Source organism: Dermacentor silvarum, chromosome 8 (genome assembly GCF_013339745.2).
Source record: "Dermacentor silvarum isolate Dsil-2018 chromosome 8, BIME_Dsil_1.4, whole genome shotgun sequence".
Lineage (NCBI taxonomy): Eukaryota > Metazoa > Arthropoda > Arachnida > Ixodida > Ixodidae > Dermacentor > Dermacentor silvarum.
Window position 1 is genome coordinate 160,062,814 of NC_051161.1, and position 20,103 is coordinate 160,082,916.

Sequence of the window (20,103 nt, forward strand, 5' to 3'; positions counted from 1 at the left end):
CTCGCGCACGAAATCCTGAATCTGCTGAAGCAGTGGAGAGTGGTCGGAAACGGCAACCAGACTCGCTAGCGAGTCGGCGGTAGACAGAGGCTGCCGAGTCAGGGAGCGTTGCTTCTTCAGCTCTTCGTAGCTCTGGCATAACGTGACTACTTCAGAAACGGTGCGCGGTTTCCTGGCCAAAGCATCTGGAATGCGCCGTCATCGATGCCTTTGAGGATGTGCTGAACTTTATCAGCTTCGGGCATTGCGGCGTTGACACGTTTACAAAGGTCGACGACGTCTTCAATGTAACTAGTGAAATTTTCACCAGTCTGCTGTGCACGGGCTCGCAAGCGCTGTTCAGCGCGTAGTTTGCGCACAGCACGTCGACCAAACACTTGAGGGAAAGACGTCTTGAAAGTTGACCATGTCGGGATGTCGACTTCGTGATTATGAAACCAGAGTTGGGCAACACTAGTAAGATAAAATATTACGTTGGTCAACTTCTCGACGTCGTCCCACTTGTTATGCCCGCTCACCCGTTCATACGACGTAAACCAGTCCTCCACGTGCCTGTAACGAATCCGGAGTACCAATCTCTTCCCTGCTTTTTTTCCACCAATGCTCTAAAAGTATCTTGCTTATCCAGATCACCAGGCTGCACCATCTAGTGACACTGCTGAGCAGTCGACGAATCGCCTCTGAGGCGAGAAGCGTGGAACGCTGGTGCCTGCCAACGCCGAGAATTGTGCCCTTGCTTGGCGCTGAGTGGCACATACTAAGATACCCAAGCTGGCGAGAGGTTCGCTAGCGGCACATAGCCAGTGAATTCATGGCGCAGTTCGCTAAACCGTTGGCGAATTAAGGCGCTCATTGAAAGGAACACATATAGATTGTATTAGCGATGGTGGGACATACCGTGGGACATACCATGGGATTGCGGGACACACCGATTGTGGGACACAGCGGAGGAGAGGCACCTTGTGGTCAAAATGGGCGGAGTGATTGACGTACGGCAGGGACGGGCACAGGGATCGCCAAGAAAACACCAAAACGGGTTACCGACCTGCGGCATGTTTCAAAGGAAGTGCAAATATCAGGGTTATGCTATTGAAAGGGCAGTGCTTCCAGTAAAGAGAAAAATTGGGAGGCTAACTAAGGTAATTGATTATACAGTCATTGACAATAACAGAGAAGTGCACGGAGCAGGCGATGAAGGCGCTTTTGTGCGAAACGAGATAAATTTTAGCGATAGCGTAGCAACACCGGCTGGACGTCGATTCGCGGCACGAGACGTAGCTTCTTCAAGTGGGCCTCAGGCAATCAGGAAAGAAGATTAAGTATTGGATGCCGTGACACACAAGCAAGGAGCACAATTAGACCACAAAGAGTAAAGAAAAGTCACACAAAGAATAAGTATAGAGACGGTAAAATGCAGGGCGGTCACAAGCAGAAAAAGCGGCTGGAAATTTAAACACAGCTGAATGACGAAGCTATTAGTGTGTTCGTCGTGACCGAAATACATCTACGAGATTTGGAACAGCTGCCTGTTACTGACAATATCGTATGGGAAGGGTGCAACAGAATGAATGTGCCAAGGAAACGCGAAAACGTAGACATGCTAATTAGGTGAGGTATGAAGTGGCAAAGGGTAAAAGTGTCCTGTAAGAAGCATTGGTTGATTAGCTGCACATGGTAAAGAAAGAAGACGTGTGGGACTGTCTTACCCATGGGTAGGTAAGATGAAATTAAAGAACTCATTTCAGTAGCGATATTAACTACTTAAGGAAATCGGGACAGGTGGTATTAGTAGAAGATATGAATGTGCACATGGACCATTCAGACGGATATAATGATGACTATGGTGGTGCTGAACCTGTGGTATGAACCAAACCTTATAGTAGTTAACAGGAATAAAAAGTAGACAGTCACTTAGCATACGCTCAAGATGGTGAAGGCGAAAGCCTGCACGCTCCCGACACATTCATTACATTACTTCACATTTTCAATCAATTGCGTTGTTACCTCCTACTACTTGTTTTCTCCCACGAAATGTCGTGGGTTCGAGTGCCTTAATTAACTGTGCCTCCATGAAATTGGTTTAATTAACAGCAAAGGTCGCGAGTTCAACTGCCGCTTAAGGTCGAGGGTTGGACTCCCACCAAAGGCCGGGGGTTCAACTCTCGACCTTCACGATGTCAATTGAACATCAACTTGGTGGAAGGGGCCGGTTCGCTCATATCTACAAGTGTGTTCGACTCCCACCAAAGATCGTGGATTCGAGTGCATTGACAATATCTAAATTAACTGTGCCTCAACACCACAGGTCCTCTTCGCCTAGGCTTGACACTTTCTTATGGTGGCCCAAATTGACCCTAATTAACACCAAAGGTCGAGGGTTGGACTCCCTTTGAAGTTTGGTGCCGTAACGCCGTAGATTTGATTCTTTCACCCATGGACCATCTAAGCTTTTTGCCTTAATAAGTGTCGTGAACAGATAACGTGGCAATGCACATTAGTCTCGGAAACAGTTTACGAATAGACCAAATGATGATAGATGAACATGGAAGAGGTAGCCTGGGTAGTGATATTAAATGAATTTTAACCTTAAGATTTGGGGGCATACTAACGCAAAACATGAACCAATAGCATCAGAACTTCTAATGCTATTAATATTATTTATTTCTATCCAATATTATAAATTATTGCCTGTTCAAAGTTTGTCAACCTGGAATCCTGAACGATAAACAATTTGTCGGCGTGAGCTGCACGACACATTTTTTTAAATTGCGTGCACTTAATGGAAACATACGGTGAAATATAATCAGCTTATAAATACTTCTGCTGGCGAAAGTGCTACAGGCATACTTGAGGAATCTAAGATCGAAATTTGAATGGTATGTTCATAACTGTTCACATAACGTGTACTACTCATACTCCCGAATAGTGAGCGCACGCACAGTAAACCACGGAGGCACTGCTTCAGTACAGTTTTAGATCAATGTGCACTGTGCCATGTCATTTCCTTGGAGAAATTAGGAATTACCAGAGCAGAATTATGCTTGTTACCGCAGAAACGCTTGTAATCATTTCATGAGAAATAGGTTAGGTTATATGCGTTACAGTAACTGTGCTGGCAATCCTGTGCCTCGCCCTTAAGTAAAAAAAGTGAACTTACTTTGACTAGTACTCTCTTGACTTCATCCAGAACATCTCGGCCATTTTTGACGGAGCACAGCAGATATGTGAACATCACAACGTCAAAATAATCACTGGAAAGGTCGTTCATGTTCTCGCCATATCCTTGGACCCATCTCTCCAGTTCCACCTGGAAGAATATGCGTAGAAAACTACACTGATATATAGAAAAACCATTAACCAAAGCTCTGAATATACGCTTTATAGCAGCATTTAGTAATATTTTAGTAATATTTACTCGCGATGTCTTGAAAACAGAAGGCAATTTATTTCACTCGAGAGGAAAACAGCGCGAAAAAACACGACAAGACAAAAAGGGAGACACACACCAGCGCTGACTGACGACTGAATTATTTATTCAGAAAGGAAGACATATATACCAAAAGAAAACGAAAAAATAAAGAAAAGAAGGGTATATAACTGCGCATGGGCAAAAAATAGACACTTATTAGATTTGGATTTCCCGCGAATTATGACGGTTCCGGAGATATGTTAGTTCTGCCTCAGACAAGGCCACAGACGGAGTGCTGACGCAAGACGCACCATTCCTTGCAATGGTAGCAGCCTCAAAGATTTCTCGGGCACACGCGTCATGGTAGCGTCTGCGGATAATGCACTGCGAAAAGTCAAGCCCGGATTACGGCACAGATCACAAACACTGTAGTGCAAGGCCACGTTGCTGCCAGTACCGGAGCGAAGACTGTAGGCATGCTCTCTCAAGCGATCGTTTAGGCAATGACCAGACTGTCCAATGTTGGAGCGACCACAGGGGAGAGGCACCTCGTACACCACGCCTGCTTTGCACTGGACGAATGGTGTGCCATGGTTCTTTTTACACGCAGGTTGTCTCGGTTTCTCCTTGTTGACCTGGCGGCAACGTCGACCTAGCTTGTTAGGCGCGGACAAAGCTACACGAACACCTGCCCGCTGCGCGATTCTCTTTATGCTGTGGGAGACGCCATGAATGTAGGGTATGATGGCATACCTGCTTCTGCCGCCGTCTGGCTGCTTAACGGGCGACCGTTTTGCACACTTTTCAAGAAGTTTTTCCGCGACGCCGGTGAGGAGTGGACGCGGGTATCCTCCACTGAGCAGCCGCTCCACTTGGGAACAGAAACTGGTGTGCACCTGGTGATAGCAGGAGCGCTGGAGAGCCTTTCCCAGCGTGGCTGATGCAACACCTCTCTTGATGAGCTTGCTGTGGGCCGAGCTGAACGGGAGAGCGAGGAGCATACTCCCAACAAACGTGATCCAGCTTGCACGTTAGCTTAAGGTCTAGGTCACACTGAGGTCTAGGTCACACTTGAGGTCACACTAAGGAGTATCCTTAGAATGACAGCCTTCGGTTCCTCCGTCTCCTCAGACAAGGCCACAGCCTCCGTCTGTGGCCTTGTCTGAGGCAGAACTAACATATCTCCGGAACCGTCATAATTCGCGGGAAATCCAAATCTAATAAGTGTCTATTTTTTGCCCATGCGCTGTGATATACCCTTCTTTTCTTTCTTGTTTTCTTTTTCTTTTGATATATATGTGTTCCTTTCTGAATAAATAATTCAGTCGTCAGTCAGCGCTGGTGTATGTCTCCCTTCTTGTCTTCTTGTCGTATTTTTTCGCGCTGTTTCCCTCTCGAGTATGTACCGACTAGCCCAAGCCTCTACGGTCTTGCAATTTATTTCACTTTTTGAATACTGAACCTGAGTTTGTTAACGCCGAAGCCACGGAAACTGAGTGCCATGGCAGAAGTGAAAGTAGTCACAAATACGTTGTAACTATACATCAAGCAGTCGCAATTTCTTAACCGCGTGATGTGTACTTAGTTTTGGTTATTTGCCACGGGTACCCTGTCTACACGTAGCTGTACACATATTTCTTCATGCTTAATGAAATGAAGCATTGTTCTAACCTAATACTTATACAAATATAACCTGAGCGCTGTGTGTGAAGTCCACCGCTTTCATCTGTATACACGCTTCTGACCGGCCACTGCGCTCACTATAAATAAGAAAACGACTCCGATGCTCAGTGGCGGTTCAAGAAAATGCTCATGTTCTTAGATTTAGTTGCATTAAGTAACGCCAGAAGGTAGAAATGAACCAGAAACCTCGACACTACGGCGTGTCTCAAAGCTAGTGTTTTGCTGTACAGTATGTTAAATCGCATAATATGATTGTTGTCTCCTGTCTCGAAGATACGTGAACTGTGCATCTGACAGAGTGTCGCTGCCGCAGCACCCAATTTTCTCCATGACGTTACTATATTATGCTTGCAGCCATGACTTCAACTAATCGAACAAACAAATAATTACACAAATAAATAAAGTTTGTGCCTTCTGCGAATCCTTTTTTTCTTGATAGCTTGTTTGCCGCTAGAATGCGCTCTATCCTATAAAAGTAGACAACTGAAACACAGGCTTAGATTATTGACGCCAGTGTACTGCTCGGTATACGTATAGGTAGCAGTCCTACTGCTTGGAAGCATTAGTGCAGATCTAAATGGGCGTGAATATATTGCCACCTGTAAGTAGTGGGTCGAGGGCAAGAGTGGGTCGAGCCCAAGAGAAGAAAGAAGACCACGCGCTCCTTCTCTGCTCGAGCCAGCCCCGACGGTCGCGTCTTCCAAGAGCCAGCTGCTCTACGTTTATTAAACCTTCAGGGCTACTTCTCGAGGCTCGTGACAAACTGGTGGAGGTGCGGGGTAAGCGTCTTCACGGATGTTGCAGACCCCTCCAAGGATCCGCGCTACGAATCCAGTGCCTGTCGACACTCCCGTGCATCGGGCCAGCCGCAAGATCAGGGGACTGTCTCCAGAAGTCGTCAACGCTACAGTTCCCACCACATCAACCGGTATGACCAGCGCTTCTCTTCAAACCGCCCCAACCGGTACGGGAAGCACGATGTCGAACCGTTACACACTTGAGAGCCCACGGATCCCGAAGACGTTTCATGGCACAGTGTTCGAAGACGTCGAAGACTGGATGGTCGAATACGAGCGCGTGGCCTCCGTGAACGAATGGAACGACACGGAGAAACTCCGACACGTCTACTTCTACCTGGAGGATGGCGCGCGTACGTGGTTTCAGAACCGCGAGGGGCAACTGACGTCGTGGCGTGAGTTTTGTCGTCAGCTTTTGGAGACATACACCAGTCCTGATCGCCACGAACGAGCGGAACGTGCGATTCAGGCCCGCGTCCAGTTGCCAAACGAAACTGTGACCACTTACGTCGAAGACATGACGCGCCTCTTCCGACGGGCCGATCCAAGAATGACGGAGGAGAAGAAGTTACGTCATCTGATGCGCGGGGTCAAGGAGCAACTCTTCGCTGGCCTCGTACGGAGCCCTCCGCAGACGGTCGCGGAGTTCTTGTCCGAGGCCGTGACTATGGAAAAGATGCTTCTGCATCGCTCGAACATGTATGAGCGGTGTTAAATATTAGAGGAAGAGGACGACGACGGCTACTAGCGCACTCGGCGCGAGCGGCTCGCTCGTGATCTGGCGCTTCTGGACTGACTCGAACGGCCAGTATGGACGCGCTATTACGGTTCTTCGAGCAATAAACTTCCCCTTCCCGCCCTTCTACTGCGAAGACTCCTTTGTTTTACATTTTTTGGTGCCGAAACCCGGGACTCTGTGATCCAAGCGACCCGACAACGAAAGGACTTCGCCGGCAACGAAGATGGAGCGGATCAAGGGCAAGCGAGCAACCCAACGAGCTTTGCACACGCGTCTCCGAAACGAGGCAAGCCAACTCATGGAATCGAGTCATTTTAGCGCTCCGGCGCTTCGAGTGCTGCATGACAGACTGAAGAACTGCAACGACGGACTACGGGTGCTCAACGAACAGTTGGAGGGTTACCTCACGGACGAGAAAGCATCCGAAGACTACATCTCGGTCGCGGATTATGAAGACAACGCGGCAGCAACCTTGTCCCTTCTCTGTCACCACATCGAACAACTTCAGTCTCAAACAACCGCGGATCGAGGCCTACCGACAGCTAACGACGCCTCAGCTTCAGGTACGATCTCGGGACATCGTGCCCTCTGTGATACCTCAACACCAGTTGTCGGTGCTTCTCGACTTCCGAAGCTCGACTTGGTTCACTTCAATGGAACAGTGCAACAGTTGCAGCCCTTCTGGGACATGTTCAAGCATGCCGTCCACGAAAATGCCAGTTTAACGAACATCGACCGCTTTCACTACTTGAAAACCCTTTTGGCTGGACCAGCGGCCAAAGCGATCGAGGGAATTCAAGTGACGGACGCATCATATGCAGATGCCATCGAAATTCTAACCAACCGCTTCGGCAACGTGAGGATCATCGAGCAGAAGTACTTGGAGAATCTTCGAATGCTGAGACCAGTGAGGTTTTCTACTGACGTGACCGCTATGAGGAATCTCCTGGATACCGTACACATTAACGTGAGAGGTCTCAAGGCTCTTGGACGATCGGAGCTTTCATACGCTGCGATGCTCGTCGAGATTCTAACGAAAGCGATCCCCAATGACATCGTGGTGGAACACTACAAGCGACAGAGCTTACTGCAAAAGCCCGATGAAATCCAGTCGTCAGAGACGGAGCTGCGCCAGCTATTGGATTTTCTCCGACTGGAGGTCGAAGCTCGTGAAAAAAGTGGTCACCAGGATTCCTGCGTTCGCGACACGCACGATGGAAGGCGTGACAGGAAGACCTGTGCCACGCCTACCGCCTCCGTGTTACACAACGAATCCAGCAAGACGAAAGGTAATTGTTTTTTCTGCCTTTCACCCACCCACGTTACGGAAACGTGCACTTCTACAATAAGCCTGCAGGAGAAGAAGAGCCTTTTGGCTAAGTCGGGCAGATGTTTCAAGTGCACGATATCAGGCCACCGCTCGAAAGATTGCCGACGCAATATCTGTTGCGCTACCTGTAAAGGCAAGCACGCAACAGCTGTTTGTGACCCCAACTACGCTAGCAAGAAGAAACCGAGTGACCGACAAACCCCGAGCTTGCATGCTGCCGCACAAGCACCTACAAGCAATTTATTTGAAAATGACGTATTACTGCAGACGTTCCGAGTATGGGCTCTAAGCGACTGCAATTCTTGCTATATAAGAGGGGTCCTGGACAACGGAAGCCAGAGAACGTTTATCAGAGAAGATATATCCAGAAAACTAAGCCTGCCAACACTGAAGAAGGTAGATGTTGAAGTGAAAGCGTTCGGTGGTTCGAGCGGTGCGCCAAAAGAGCAGCTCAACTTGGTTAAGGTGACTTTGATGAGCCAATTTGACAGCTCCAAACACGAAATCGAGGCTTTGGAGGTTCCCTTTATCTGTGATCACTTGCTTGAACCTCCACAGTCACAGTAATTTGTGCAGAAGCTGGCTAATGAAAAGAAGTCTATTGCTGACTTTGTATCGCTTCCTGGCCTAAAAACAGAAGTCGGCATAAGCTTGCTCATTGGAGCCGATCAAATGTGGAAGCTCGTGCTAAACGATGTTTGGTCGCACGACGAAGTGACAGGACTTGCTGCGATCAACACCAAGCTTGGCTGGACATTTCAAGGGCCTGTACCATGCGACGGTCGCATTTTCAAAGAAGTCCGCGCGCACGTTTGTGTCCTTCGCACGAGTTGCACAGAGACTGACGTGTCTGAAACCTTACAGCACTTCTGGGAGCTAGACAGCATAGGCATTTCTGACCCTTCTACCCACGACGAGCATGGAAATGAAGTGGTCCGGCAATTCACGGAGAACATAGCATTCAAGAACGGGAGGTACGAAGTAGCGCTACCGTGGAAATCCGTCAACACATACCTAGCAGACAACCGAAGTGTTGCGGTTCGACGCCTACTCAGTTTATTGCGGCGATTTGGTAGTAACCAGGAGCTTCTTCAGCAGTACGACAAGGCAGTCAGGCAGTATGAACTGGATGATCACGCGGAAAGAGTCAACGGAAAAGACTCGGCAGAGAGATGTTACTACATGCCGCACCATGCTGTTATCAGAGAATCATCCTCGACGACACGGCTGAGGGTGGTCTTCGATGCCTCGTCACACGCGCATGGAGCAGCGTCTCTGAACGAATTATTAAAAAAAGGACCCAATATCAACAACAACATGGTTAAAATGCTTGTGAATTTCAGGCTACACCAGATTGGAATCACTGCAGATGTACAAAAGGCGTTTCTTCAAATCGGCATTCAAGAGCCTGATCGCGACGCCTTGCGTTTTTTATGGTTTGACAGCGCGCCAACGTCAAGTGAACATGTGCCGAAAATAGTGGAGTATAGGATGACACGAGTGCCATTTGGAACTACAGCAAGTCCATTCCTCTTAACAGCGACGCTCCAGCATCATTTCAAGCACATCGATCCTGCGTTGAGATCATCTGCCGTGCAACTTGCCGAGAATTTCTACGTTGACGATCTTGTCACAGGAGTTCCTTCTTCAAAAGAAGCTTTCTGTCTTTATAACGAAGCAAATCTCATCCTCAGCATAGCGGGCATGAAGCTGCAAAAATGGTCCACCAATGATGATGAGTTAAGAAAGTACATCACTGATAGATTGGACTCTGTCTCAGCAATGGCTCCTACGAAAGTTCTTGGTTTGCTATGGGACACAGCTGCTGACAAGCTTATTCTACACATGACAAGCGTCATGAGGATTAGAACTCGCCTTCAGAACGCCGATGTCACATACAACGAAAAGACGCCTGTGCTGCTACCGTCCAACCACCCTGTCACGCGACTCGTCATTTTGCAAGCTCACAAAACTGTGCTCCACGGCGGTGTCGGTGACACATTAAATGAACTTCGCGCCCGGTTCTGGGTGCCCAGAGTGCGACAAGCAGTGAAGAGAGTGCTACGAAAATGTGTGATTTGTGCTCGTTTCCGACTCAAGGCTGCGAGTGCACCGGCAGCCCCTCTTCCCAGTGATCGTGTGTGCAATTCGCGCCCCTTTGAGGTTACGGGAGTTGACTTTGCAGGGCCAGTTTTTGTGAAAGATTGCAATGGCGTTAAAGTGTACATAGTGCTATGCACGTGTGCAGCAGTTAGAGCAATTCACCTTGAGCATGTGGTTGGACTTACTACTAACGATTTTCTCATGGCTTTCAAAAGATTTTGTGCAAGACGTGGAACACCGCGAATAGTTTACTCAGACAACGCTACTACATTCAAGAAAGCTGCACGTGTGCTAGCTAGCATGCACCAGTTGTTGAGGAAAGAGGAAGTCAGCCAGTATTGCTCTACCCACGGCATAACTTGGAAATTTATTGCAGAGAGAGCTCCTTGGTGGGGTGGGTTTTGGGAGCGGTTAGTTAGGATTGTGAAGATGTGCCTTCGCAAGTCATTGGGAAGGGCGTCTGTTGACCTACAACAACTGAGCACTTTGCTGACTGAAACAGAAGCCGTTGTGAATTCCAGACCCATAACTTTCATTTACTCTTCTCCTAAAGAGCCAGACATTCTAACCCCGTCTCATTTTTTGTTAGGCAGCCGTCTCTTGTCTAATCCTAAAACGTCTGATGAACAGGGAGAAAGAAAGACTGAGCTGCTCAGTTTGTGGGTCCACAGGCAGCTAATAATGGAACAACTGTGGAAGCGATGGCTTCGTGAATATCTACTGACACTTCGAAGCGTTCACTTGATGAAAGCATCAAAACCTTATAGCATCAGTAAAGGTGATGTTGTGATTATTCACGAAGACAAGGCTCCCAGAATGTTCTGGAAGACTGGGGTAGTAAGTGACTGCATCCGAAGTAAAGATGGCAACGTCCGTGCGTGTAAAGTTAAAATACCCAGTGGCTCACAGATGATCCGACCTGTGCAGAAATTGTACCCTTTAGAACTCGCCACCTCAGGCCCCGGAGTGTGTTAAATATTAGAGGAAGAGGACGACGACGGCTGCTAGCGCACTCGGCGCGAGCGGCTCGCTCGTGATCTGGCGCTTCTGGACTGACTCGAACGGCCAGTATGGACGCGCTATTACGGTTCTTCGAGCAATAAACTTCCCCTTCCCGCCCTTCTACTGCGAAGACTCCTTTGTTTTACAAGCGGCAAGCGAACAGCATGTCTGCTGCTGACATTTTCATGGCCATAGGAAGCAACGGTGACTGTCTGCGAGAACTCATCCGCTCTGTCGTGCGTGAAGAGTTGCAAAAGGCCGCCGTAACACCGCACCCTACGGTAAGCTCCATAGCGAGCATTATCAAGGACGAAGTGCACCAGGCGCTCCGTGACACCTCGCCTCCTGCTAACGCTGCGGCAGTACCTGTTGAATATCCGCGTGCGACCTACGCGGAAGCCCTGAAGCGCCCTTCTCCCTCTCCACCGCGGTTCGTTCGTGCACCTCCTACGGTGTCAATTCAGTCGGCGCAGCCGATGTCGTACTACGACGCTGGGTATACACCGCCGCCGGTTGTTCATGCCGCTCCATTTGCCCACCATTCGGAGCAAGCTGTTCGCTACGTCGACGACAGGCGCCCGCCCCCTCGGAAGTCGGATGTTTGGCGCACACCCGATCATGGGCCTCTGTGCTTCCACTGCGGTGAAGCTGACCACCTGTCCCGCCAGTGCCCATACCGGCGCCTTGGGATTCGCGGCTTTTCCGCATACTCGCCGCCACCCCGATACGGCCAGCGACCCCGGGACATTGAGGACCACCTCTCTCAGCAGCGCTTGCCACCGCCTGCCAGGCGGCAGTCGCGATCGCCGTCTCCCAGACGATTTTCACCTCCGCCCCAGCGCTATTCTCCCGAGCGGTCGACCAGTCCCCGCCGGGAAAACTAACTGAGGTGATCTTTGGGGGCGAGGTCGCTGATGGTCGAAGCGCTGAAGACCTCCGACGGACGCAGTTACGGAAACATACCGATTCGCCATCACCTGCAGCTGAACGAGACGACCGGCTTTCGCTCGATATACCAGTGACCATTGACGGTTATGCCGTGAGTGCTTTAGTGGACACCGGCGCAGACTACACCATACTAAACAGGAAAATAGCAACGCAGCTGAAGAAAGTGATCACGCCCTGGCATAACTCGCAGATTCGGACGGCTGGCGGCCACGTCGTTACTCCGCTGGGCGCCTGCACGACTAGAGTTGAGATTCAAGGATCTACATTCGTTGCGAGCTGCCTTGTCTTACGCGAATGCTCCCGCGACGTTATTCTTGGGGTTGACTTCCTGCAGGAGTACGGCGCGATTATCGATCTGCAAGAGCGTCGTATCACTTTCTCTGCCGCACGAGCAATCGACGTGCAAGACGGCCAACGGCGCGACGACGTACTTCGTGTTTCGGCAGACAGTGTCACGCTTCCTCCACGAGCCAGTGTCCTCGTCGACGTTACATGCTGTGGCTTACGCGATGGCGAAGCGGTGGCCGAAAGTAACTTGGAACACCTACTGAAGCAAGGTGTTTGTGTGCCTCGAAGTGTTATCCAGATTCGTGCTGGTCATTCGCAATTGCTTGTTACCAACTTTAGCTACGAGCACCGACACCTGTTCCGCGGCACTTCGTTGGCGTTTGCTGACGCAGTAGCAAACGTTAACAACTGCTTCACGTCAGAAGTAGTGGAGACAGCAGACACGTCTCTGGGCCATCTCGACATCCATTCTGAACTGTCCACCGATAGCCAGACAGCACTGCGCAAGCTCTTGCTTGAATTCAGGACCTGCTTCGCACATTCTTCCAAGGTACGCCAGACTTCGATCACTAAATACAGGATCATCACGTACGAAGACGCACGCCCGATACACCAGCAGCCTTACCGCGTGTCGGCAAAAGAACGCGAAGCCATACGTAGGCAAGTCCGCGAGATGCTTGACGATGGCGTCATCGAACCTTCTAACAGCCCGTGGTCGTCTCCGGTCGTTCTTGTCAAAAAGAAAGACGGACCGCTACGCTTCTGTGTCGACTACCGCAAGCTCAACAACGTGACTAAAAAGGACGTGTACCCGCTGCCGCGTATCGACGACTCGTTAGATAGACTACGGCGTGCCCACTATTTTTCTTCTCTCGATTTAAAAAGCGGGTACTGGCAAATCGAGGTAGACGAACGCGACCGCGAGAAAACAGCCTTTGTGACTCCAGATGGGCTCTATGAATTTCGAGTGCTTCCTTTTGGCTTGTGTTCAGCCCCGGCTACTTTCCAGCGAATGATGGACACTGTCCTTACTGCACTGAAGTGGCAGACCTGTCTTGTGTACCTGGATGATGTGGTCATCTTCTCTGAAACGTTCGAGCAGCATCTTCACCGCCTACGGAGTGTTCTAGAAGCCATCCGATCGGCAGACCTCACACTTAAGCCCGAAAAGTGTCACTTTGGTTACGAAGAGCTCAAGTTCCTCGGGCATGTAGTAAGCGCCAAAGGGGTCCGACCCGATCCCGACAAGCTTGCCGCTGTGGCCGCGTTTCCAGCTCCTGCCGATAAGAAGGCCGTCCGGCGCTTCCTGGGTTTGTGCGCCTACTATCGCCGGTTTATTAAAGGCTTTTCGAAGATAGCGGAACCCCTGACACACCTTACGAGGGACGATACGCCATTTGTGTGGCATAATGAGCAACAGGCGGTTTTTGCTGAATTACGACAGCGCCTGCAGTCAGCACCCGTTCTTGCACATTTTGACGATGATGCTGATACTGAGGTGCATACCGACGCCAGCAGCATTGGCCTTGGCGCAGTGCTCGTCCAGCTTCAAGATGGAGTGGAAAGAGTTATAGCGTATGCCAGCCGCTCCCTGTCCCGTGCCGAGGCGAATTATTCGACTACGGAGAAAGAGTGCCTCGCGGTCGTGTGGGCGATCATCAAGTTTCGCCCCTATCTGTATGGTCGTCCCTTCAAAGTAGTGACGGACCACCATGCCCTCTGTTGGTTGGCAAGCATGCCCCACCCTTCAGGACGACTGGCACGGTGGAGCTTGCGGCTACAGGAATTTGACATCACCATCGTTTATAAGTCTGGCCGTAAGCATGAAGACGCTGACACGCTGTCCCGCGCACCCATTGATCCTGCCAGTCAGGAAACAGAGGATGATGACGGCTTCCTGGGCGCCATTAGTTCGTCGGACTTGAGCAGACGGCAGCGTGACGACGCTGAGATTAGACCGATCATCGATCATTTAGAGGGCCGCGACACAACCATACCACGCCATCTGTCCCGCTCGCTGACGTCCTTCTGTCTGCGAGACAACGTGCTTTATAAGAAGAATGCTCGTTCGACCAGCCGTGCTTACCTCCTGGTGGTTCCAAGGGACATGCGCGACGACATCCTCTTCGCTTGCCATGACGAACCGACATCTGGTCATTTAGGCTTTTCACGAACACTCGCCAGAGTAAGCGAAATGTACTATTGGCCCGGGCTTTCAGCAAGCGTCAAACAGTACGTTAAAGGCTGCCGTGAATGCCAGCGCCGCAAGACACCATCCGTTAAACCGGCTGGCTTACTTCAGCCAATTGAAGCACCTCACACGCCTTTCGACCAAGTCGGCATGGACATTCTCGGACCGTTTCCTCTCTCGGCCGACGGTAACAAATGGGTGATCGTCGCGACTGATTATTTAACACGCTATGCTGAGACGCAGGCGATCCCAAGAGCCACGGCCTCAGAGGTAGCACAGTTCTTCATGCGCCACATCGTCTTGCGTCACGGTGCTCCCTCCACTGTAATAACCGACAGAGGGACAGCTTTCACAGCGCAGCTTATGGAGGAAGTTTTTGAATTGAGCAACACCAGGCATCGCAAGACGACCGCGTACCATCCGCAGACCAACGGACTTACCGAGCGACTGAATAAGACTGTCACAGACATGCTCGCAATGTACATCGACGTTCAACACAAAACATGGGATCGGATCTTGCCTTACGTGACCTTCGCGTATAACACCGCCGTGCAAGAGACGACGCGCTTCACGCCCTTTCGCCTTCTCTACGGTCGCGAAGTCCAGACGATGCTGGACGCTATGCTGCCGTGTCAAGACGCTGACCAATTGACAACTGACGCCGAGGAATTTGCAGAGCGTGCTGAGGAAGCTCGGCAGCTCGCGCGGATGCATATCGGCCAGCAGCAGCAGGCAGACGCACGGCGCTACAACATCCGCCACAGGGACGTGTCCTACAACCCCGGAGACCAAGTTTGGGTGTAGACCCCCGTTCGCCGTCGTGGCCTCTGCGAAAAGCTTCTGAGCCGGTATTTCGGTCCGTATAAAGTGCTCCGCCGCGTCAGTGGCGTAAACTACGAAGTTGTTCCGGACACAACATCGCAGACACGGAGTAGGACACAAAGACAACCGACCTCAGACATAGTTCATGTTGTGCGCATGAAGCCGTACATTGCGCGTCCGTAATTTTTTTTGTTTTCATTTTTTTCTCTCATTCCCTTCTTTGTTTCTACTTTTCATTTATCTTTGGGAGCTTGCTTCTCCGTTCATTGACTGTGCCGGCGTGACGGCTACATTTTTTTTTGTACTTTCGCTTTGCCTGCCTTCCTCTTCTTTGTCTTCTACGCCTATTTTTTTTTTTTTTAGCATCGAGGCGATGCTTTTGTTCGGAAGGGGAGATATTGCCACCTGTAAGTAGTGGGTCGAGGGCAAGAGTGGGTCGAGCCCAAGAGAAGAAAGAAGACCGCGCGCTCCTTCTCTGCTCGAGCCAGCCCCGACGGTCGCGTCTTCCAAGAGCCAGCTGCTCTACGTTTATTAAACCTTCAGGGCTACTTCTCGAGGCTCGTGACAATATGTTCTAAATGCAGAATATGCTGCACGCATACATACTTGAATAAGGCTGCTCTCTTGTTAGTTTACTGACAGGTGTGGCACTCTCACATGAATTTTTGTACTTGATTATCTATCAGAGGCTTGTGATCGCAGTAAAAAAGCAGAAAAGAAAAACTACTAATTGTGAGTAATTCTGAGTGACGTTTTGCTAACTCTGTTTGGCTGTAGCTTCAGTACTTATAGCTGTTCTTCACCTTCGTTTGTTCGAGCCCCAACACCGGAATAAAATGTCGGACCCCTGTATAACCTAAACCAAGATTTTGCTATGGTTGAAAATTTTGGCAGGTATTTTTAATAAAGGGAAGTTCAAGAGAAAATGTGATCCCTTATAGCAGAACACATTTATTAAACACTCGCCAGTTCTTGTGTACGCATATATTCTGTGCCCATTCTTGTTATGGTAGACTCAAGCGCAGAAATGTCAGTATTAATTACCTTCAACGTTTCCGGAATTACCAACCCGACGAGCGAAAGCGGATGTAGTATTGCAGGGTGCCGGAGGCAGTAAACTGAACGTGCTAGGCTGATTTGCAGCCGAGATGGATCTTAAAGGAAAAACGTCCTGTCAAACATTTTACGTCGTCAATCCTCTGCGCGACGTCCTTCTAGGATTGCCAGCACTAGAACTCGTGGGAATCGTTAAATTTGCTGATGCATTCTCGCCAGGAAACATGCAGACATGTTTCGTAGTCTGGGAACAATGCCCGGCCAGTATACAATCAAGCTACAACCCGGTGCTATCTCACATGCCATAAGCGCTCCACGCAGAGTATACCAATTCCCCTCAGGGAGCCACTGAAATGCGAAATAGAGAGAATGGAGCGTATGGGCATAATTAGAAAGGCGGATAACCCCACTGAATGGTGCGCTGGTATAGTTACAGTCGTGCAGCCATCAGGATACCTCAGATTATGTGTAGACCTCACCAAATTGAACAAGTGCGTAAGTCGAGAGCATTTTACGTTACCAACGGTCGGGCGCAAACTGGTTTTCAAGACTAAACACTAACTCGGGCTTCCACCAGTGCGACTCAGTAAGGACTCGGAAGAGCTAACGACATTCTTGACTCTTTCTCTCTCTCTCTCGCTCTCATTTTCTCTTTCACTCTCCTAAAGGAAATTGTATTGCAATCGTCAGTGCAATGAAACCATATGGTTCCCATAAATGCACGTTCTGCAAACGCGGGTGTATAGCGCTGTGGTTATGACGCTCGCCTTCAGACCGTGGGTACCCGGGTTTGAATCCTGCCTTGTCAAGGACGTTCGTTTAATTTTATTTATTTATTTCTCTCGGGCGGCGAGCGCAGCCACACCAGGATGATGTCACGGCGCATGCGCAGTAGCGCGCAACTGGTGGGAGGTCGGCGGAGCCGTGTCTGTGTGGCGTCACCTGGTTGCCATGGCTACGGCGCGGCAGTTTCATTCCACACACGCAAATTCATCATCATCAGCCTATATTTATGTCCACTGCAGGACGAAGGCCTCTCCCTGCGATATCCACTTACCCCTGTCTTGCGCTAGCGTATTCCAACTTGCGCCTGCGAATTTCCTAACTTCATCATCCCACCTGGTTTTCTGCCATCCTCGACTGCGCTTCCCTTCTCTTGGTATCCATTACGTAACCCTAATGGTCCACCGGTTATCCATCCTACGCATTACATGGCCTGCCCAGCTCCATTTCTTCCGCTTAATGTCAACTAGAACATCGGCATCCCCGTTCTCTGATCCACACCGCTCTCTTCCTGTCTCTTAACGTTTGTGCGTTACTTAAGAGTAACGCACAAATTATGGCTGGCTTAAACTGTGGAAGAAGACGACGACGCTCGAGCCAATGCTGATGATGATAACTTTGCGCACACGCACAAATTACGGCTGGTTTAAACAACCTCGCAGTTAAAACCAGATGGAATTTCTTTGTGGCGCTTCGTGGGTGAAACGAAGATCTCGAGAGCAAACCTGATTAACGGAAAAGACAGTGCGAATGATGTCAGTGATACAATCACTTCTTCCTATATTTAAGAGAACAAGGAAATCATCTACATACTTAAAAACACGGGTGACACGGTAATCATCGATGGCGTCAGAAAGAGACTTGTCAAATATCGCTAAGAAAATACCGCACAGTACCGGTGCAACCCTGGATCCTATACATATACTATTCTTTTGTAAAAACACCTTGCCATTGAATTTAACAAAGGTTGCCGACAAGTAAAAAGATGAAATTTCCATAAAATTCTGTCGAGAGGCAGCAACTACGTTGAAGTCTCCCCCTTGGCATTCAATAGCTTCCGGCACGGCTGCAAGAAGCTCTTCATGTGGGATAGATTAATACAGTACTTCAATATCCACGGAAAAGACCGTGTTTGTTGTGAGCACACGCAATCTCAAGGCTTCGATCACTACGTTTGAACTGTCAATGCCGAACGGGTCCTCAGCAGCAAGTACATTCAAGGAACGTTGCAAAAGAATCTTCCATGCTGCTGCCAAGGCAAGCGTGTCGGTTACCGTATCATTTTCATACATTTCATGCCGTATCAGTATTTGAGGGAACTTATCATGCAAACTTCTTCACACACTTTATTTCATGCACCCCCATTCATTTCGTGCACCCGTCACGTACTCCACCCTGTCGAGCAGCGGGACGCACTCGCATTGATTGCATGGATGGGGCATTGTAATTTGATATTGGCTATCTCAAATCAAATGAGATCTTTCAATTTTTAACTTTATCAACCGGGCATGCATTAAAATATTACTGCCTCTAAAGTTGCCATTTCAAGAACTGCCCCCAAGGCACTACTGAAAATTATTCAAAAAAATTGCCAATTGTAATCTTTTCAGACTCACATTATTAGCTACAAAGTATGTCTGGCTTACCTAAGAACCATACTACAAGATGATGATATGTGGTGTTTTAATGAGCAAGGGCCTGTAATGGCCATACTACAAGATCACCAGGTCCGCTACAATCACGGCTATATTATAAAACACGTATATCCAGAAAAGCACCCTAAATGTGCGCCCGAAATTCGCCCCTGCAAACAAATTGATACCGGGTGTTTTTTTTAAACATACATGATTTTAAAAAAATCGCCATGGTCGATATAGCTTAATTCTTGTCATAGAGCTGGATTAGTGAAAGAGGTGGAGTTACTTGGATGAACAATTCTGATGCATAATTGTTTGATTAATGAAAATTCACTAAAGGATTTTTATTCAACGTTTATTGGGTGGCTTTTATTTTTTTGTGAAACTCTTGAGATTTGCGCCCTGGTATGAGTAAAAGCGGCACTTAGAAGTAGTGTAGAGCAAATTTGAATTCTCCGCAGCGAGCGGTTCATTATTATTTTTTAATGGGACCTGTGTGCCCCTGTGACAGTGAAAGCCTTTTTAGAATACACTCGAACCTCGTTATAATCAAGTATAAGGGACCGCCGACATTACTTCGTTACATGTGTTAGTTCGTTATATACATTATTGCCAATTATTGGCATTTACTGCAATATATGACCAATGGGGAGCACAATTGTAAACACGCAATAAGGCGGCATTGCGGCCCGCGGAAGCGCTACCCGGCCATGCATGCGATGAAATTTGAAAAAAAAAACACGAAAGAATTTTTGCGTGTGCAACACGTGACTACTTAGCCCCTGACGCGGCTGAATTTAGATGGCTGCCTCCTGTTCTGTTGTGGCGGCCTTGCGCGTCCGCTTTCCACTTGGCTCGGCACGGTCGATGAGCACGTAGCCAACAACACAGCGCTCCGCTGTGTGATCGAGGAAGCAAGCGAACTTGGCTCGGCAGGCTGCCGAGTGCTGAACCCCGCGTAAAGCGAAGTATTCGGCGTACACCTGCAGGGTGTTTCTTGGTTTCGGAGACGAATCTTGTTCTGTATTTGTATGGGCAGGACAATTTCCCTTCGTTAAAACGAGGTTTTTATACATTTATCGCTATGGCGATTTCAAGGGGACTTCATTATGTCCATTTCGTTATATCCGGTTTCGTTAAAGCGAGGTTCGAAGTGTACTAGGACTCATTTGTCAAATGGCCTTCGAGGGTTTCTGTGAAAAAATATGGGTAACCATTTCCCTCACAAAACGCACCGAAGCACCACGGACAAAGTGGCACCAAGCAGGTCACACCCGATAAGCTTGTGTGTGTGTGTTTTTTTTTCTGGTCAGGG

At 49.1% G+C, this 20,103-nt stretch overlaps 1 protein-coding gene across 1 annotated transcript in view; it reads right to left on the reverse strand.

The window, feature by feature from the left end:
• LOC125947458 (putative methyltransferase-like protein 7A) overlaps positions 1–3,291 on the reverse strand; it is a 42,845-nt gene extending 39,554 nt beyond the window's left edge. The window contains exon 1 of the mRNA XM_049672217.1: positions 3,158–3,291. Within this exon, the coding sequence (XP_049528174.1) occupies positions 3,158–3,268 (111 nt within the window). The 5' untranslated portion in view covers positions 3,269–3,291. The remainder of the gene's footprint in view (positions 1–3,157) is intronic.
• Positions 3,292–20,103: the final 16,812 nt, after the last annotated feature.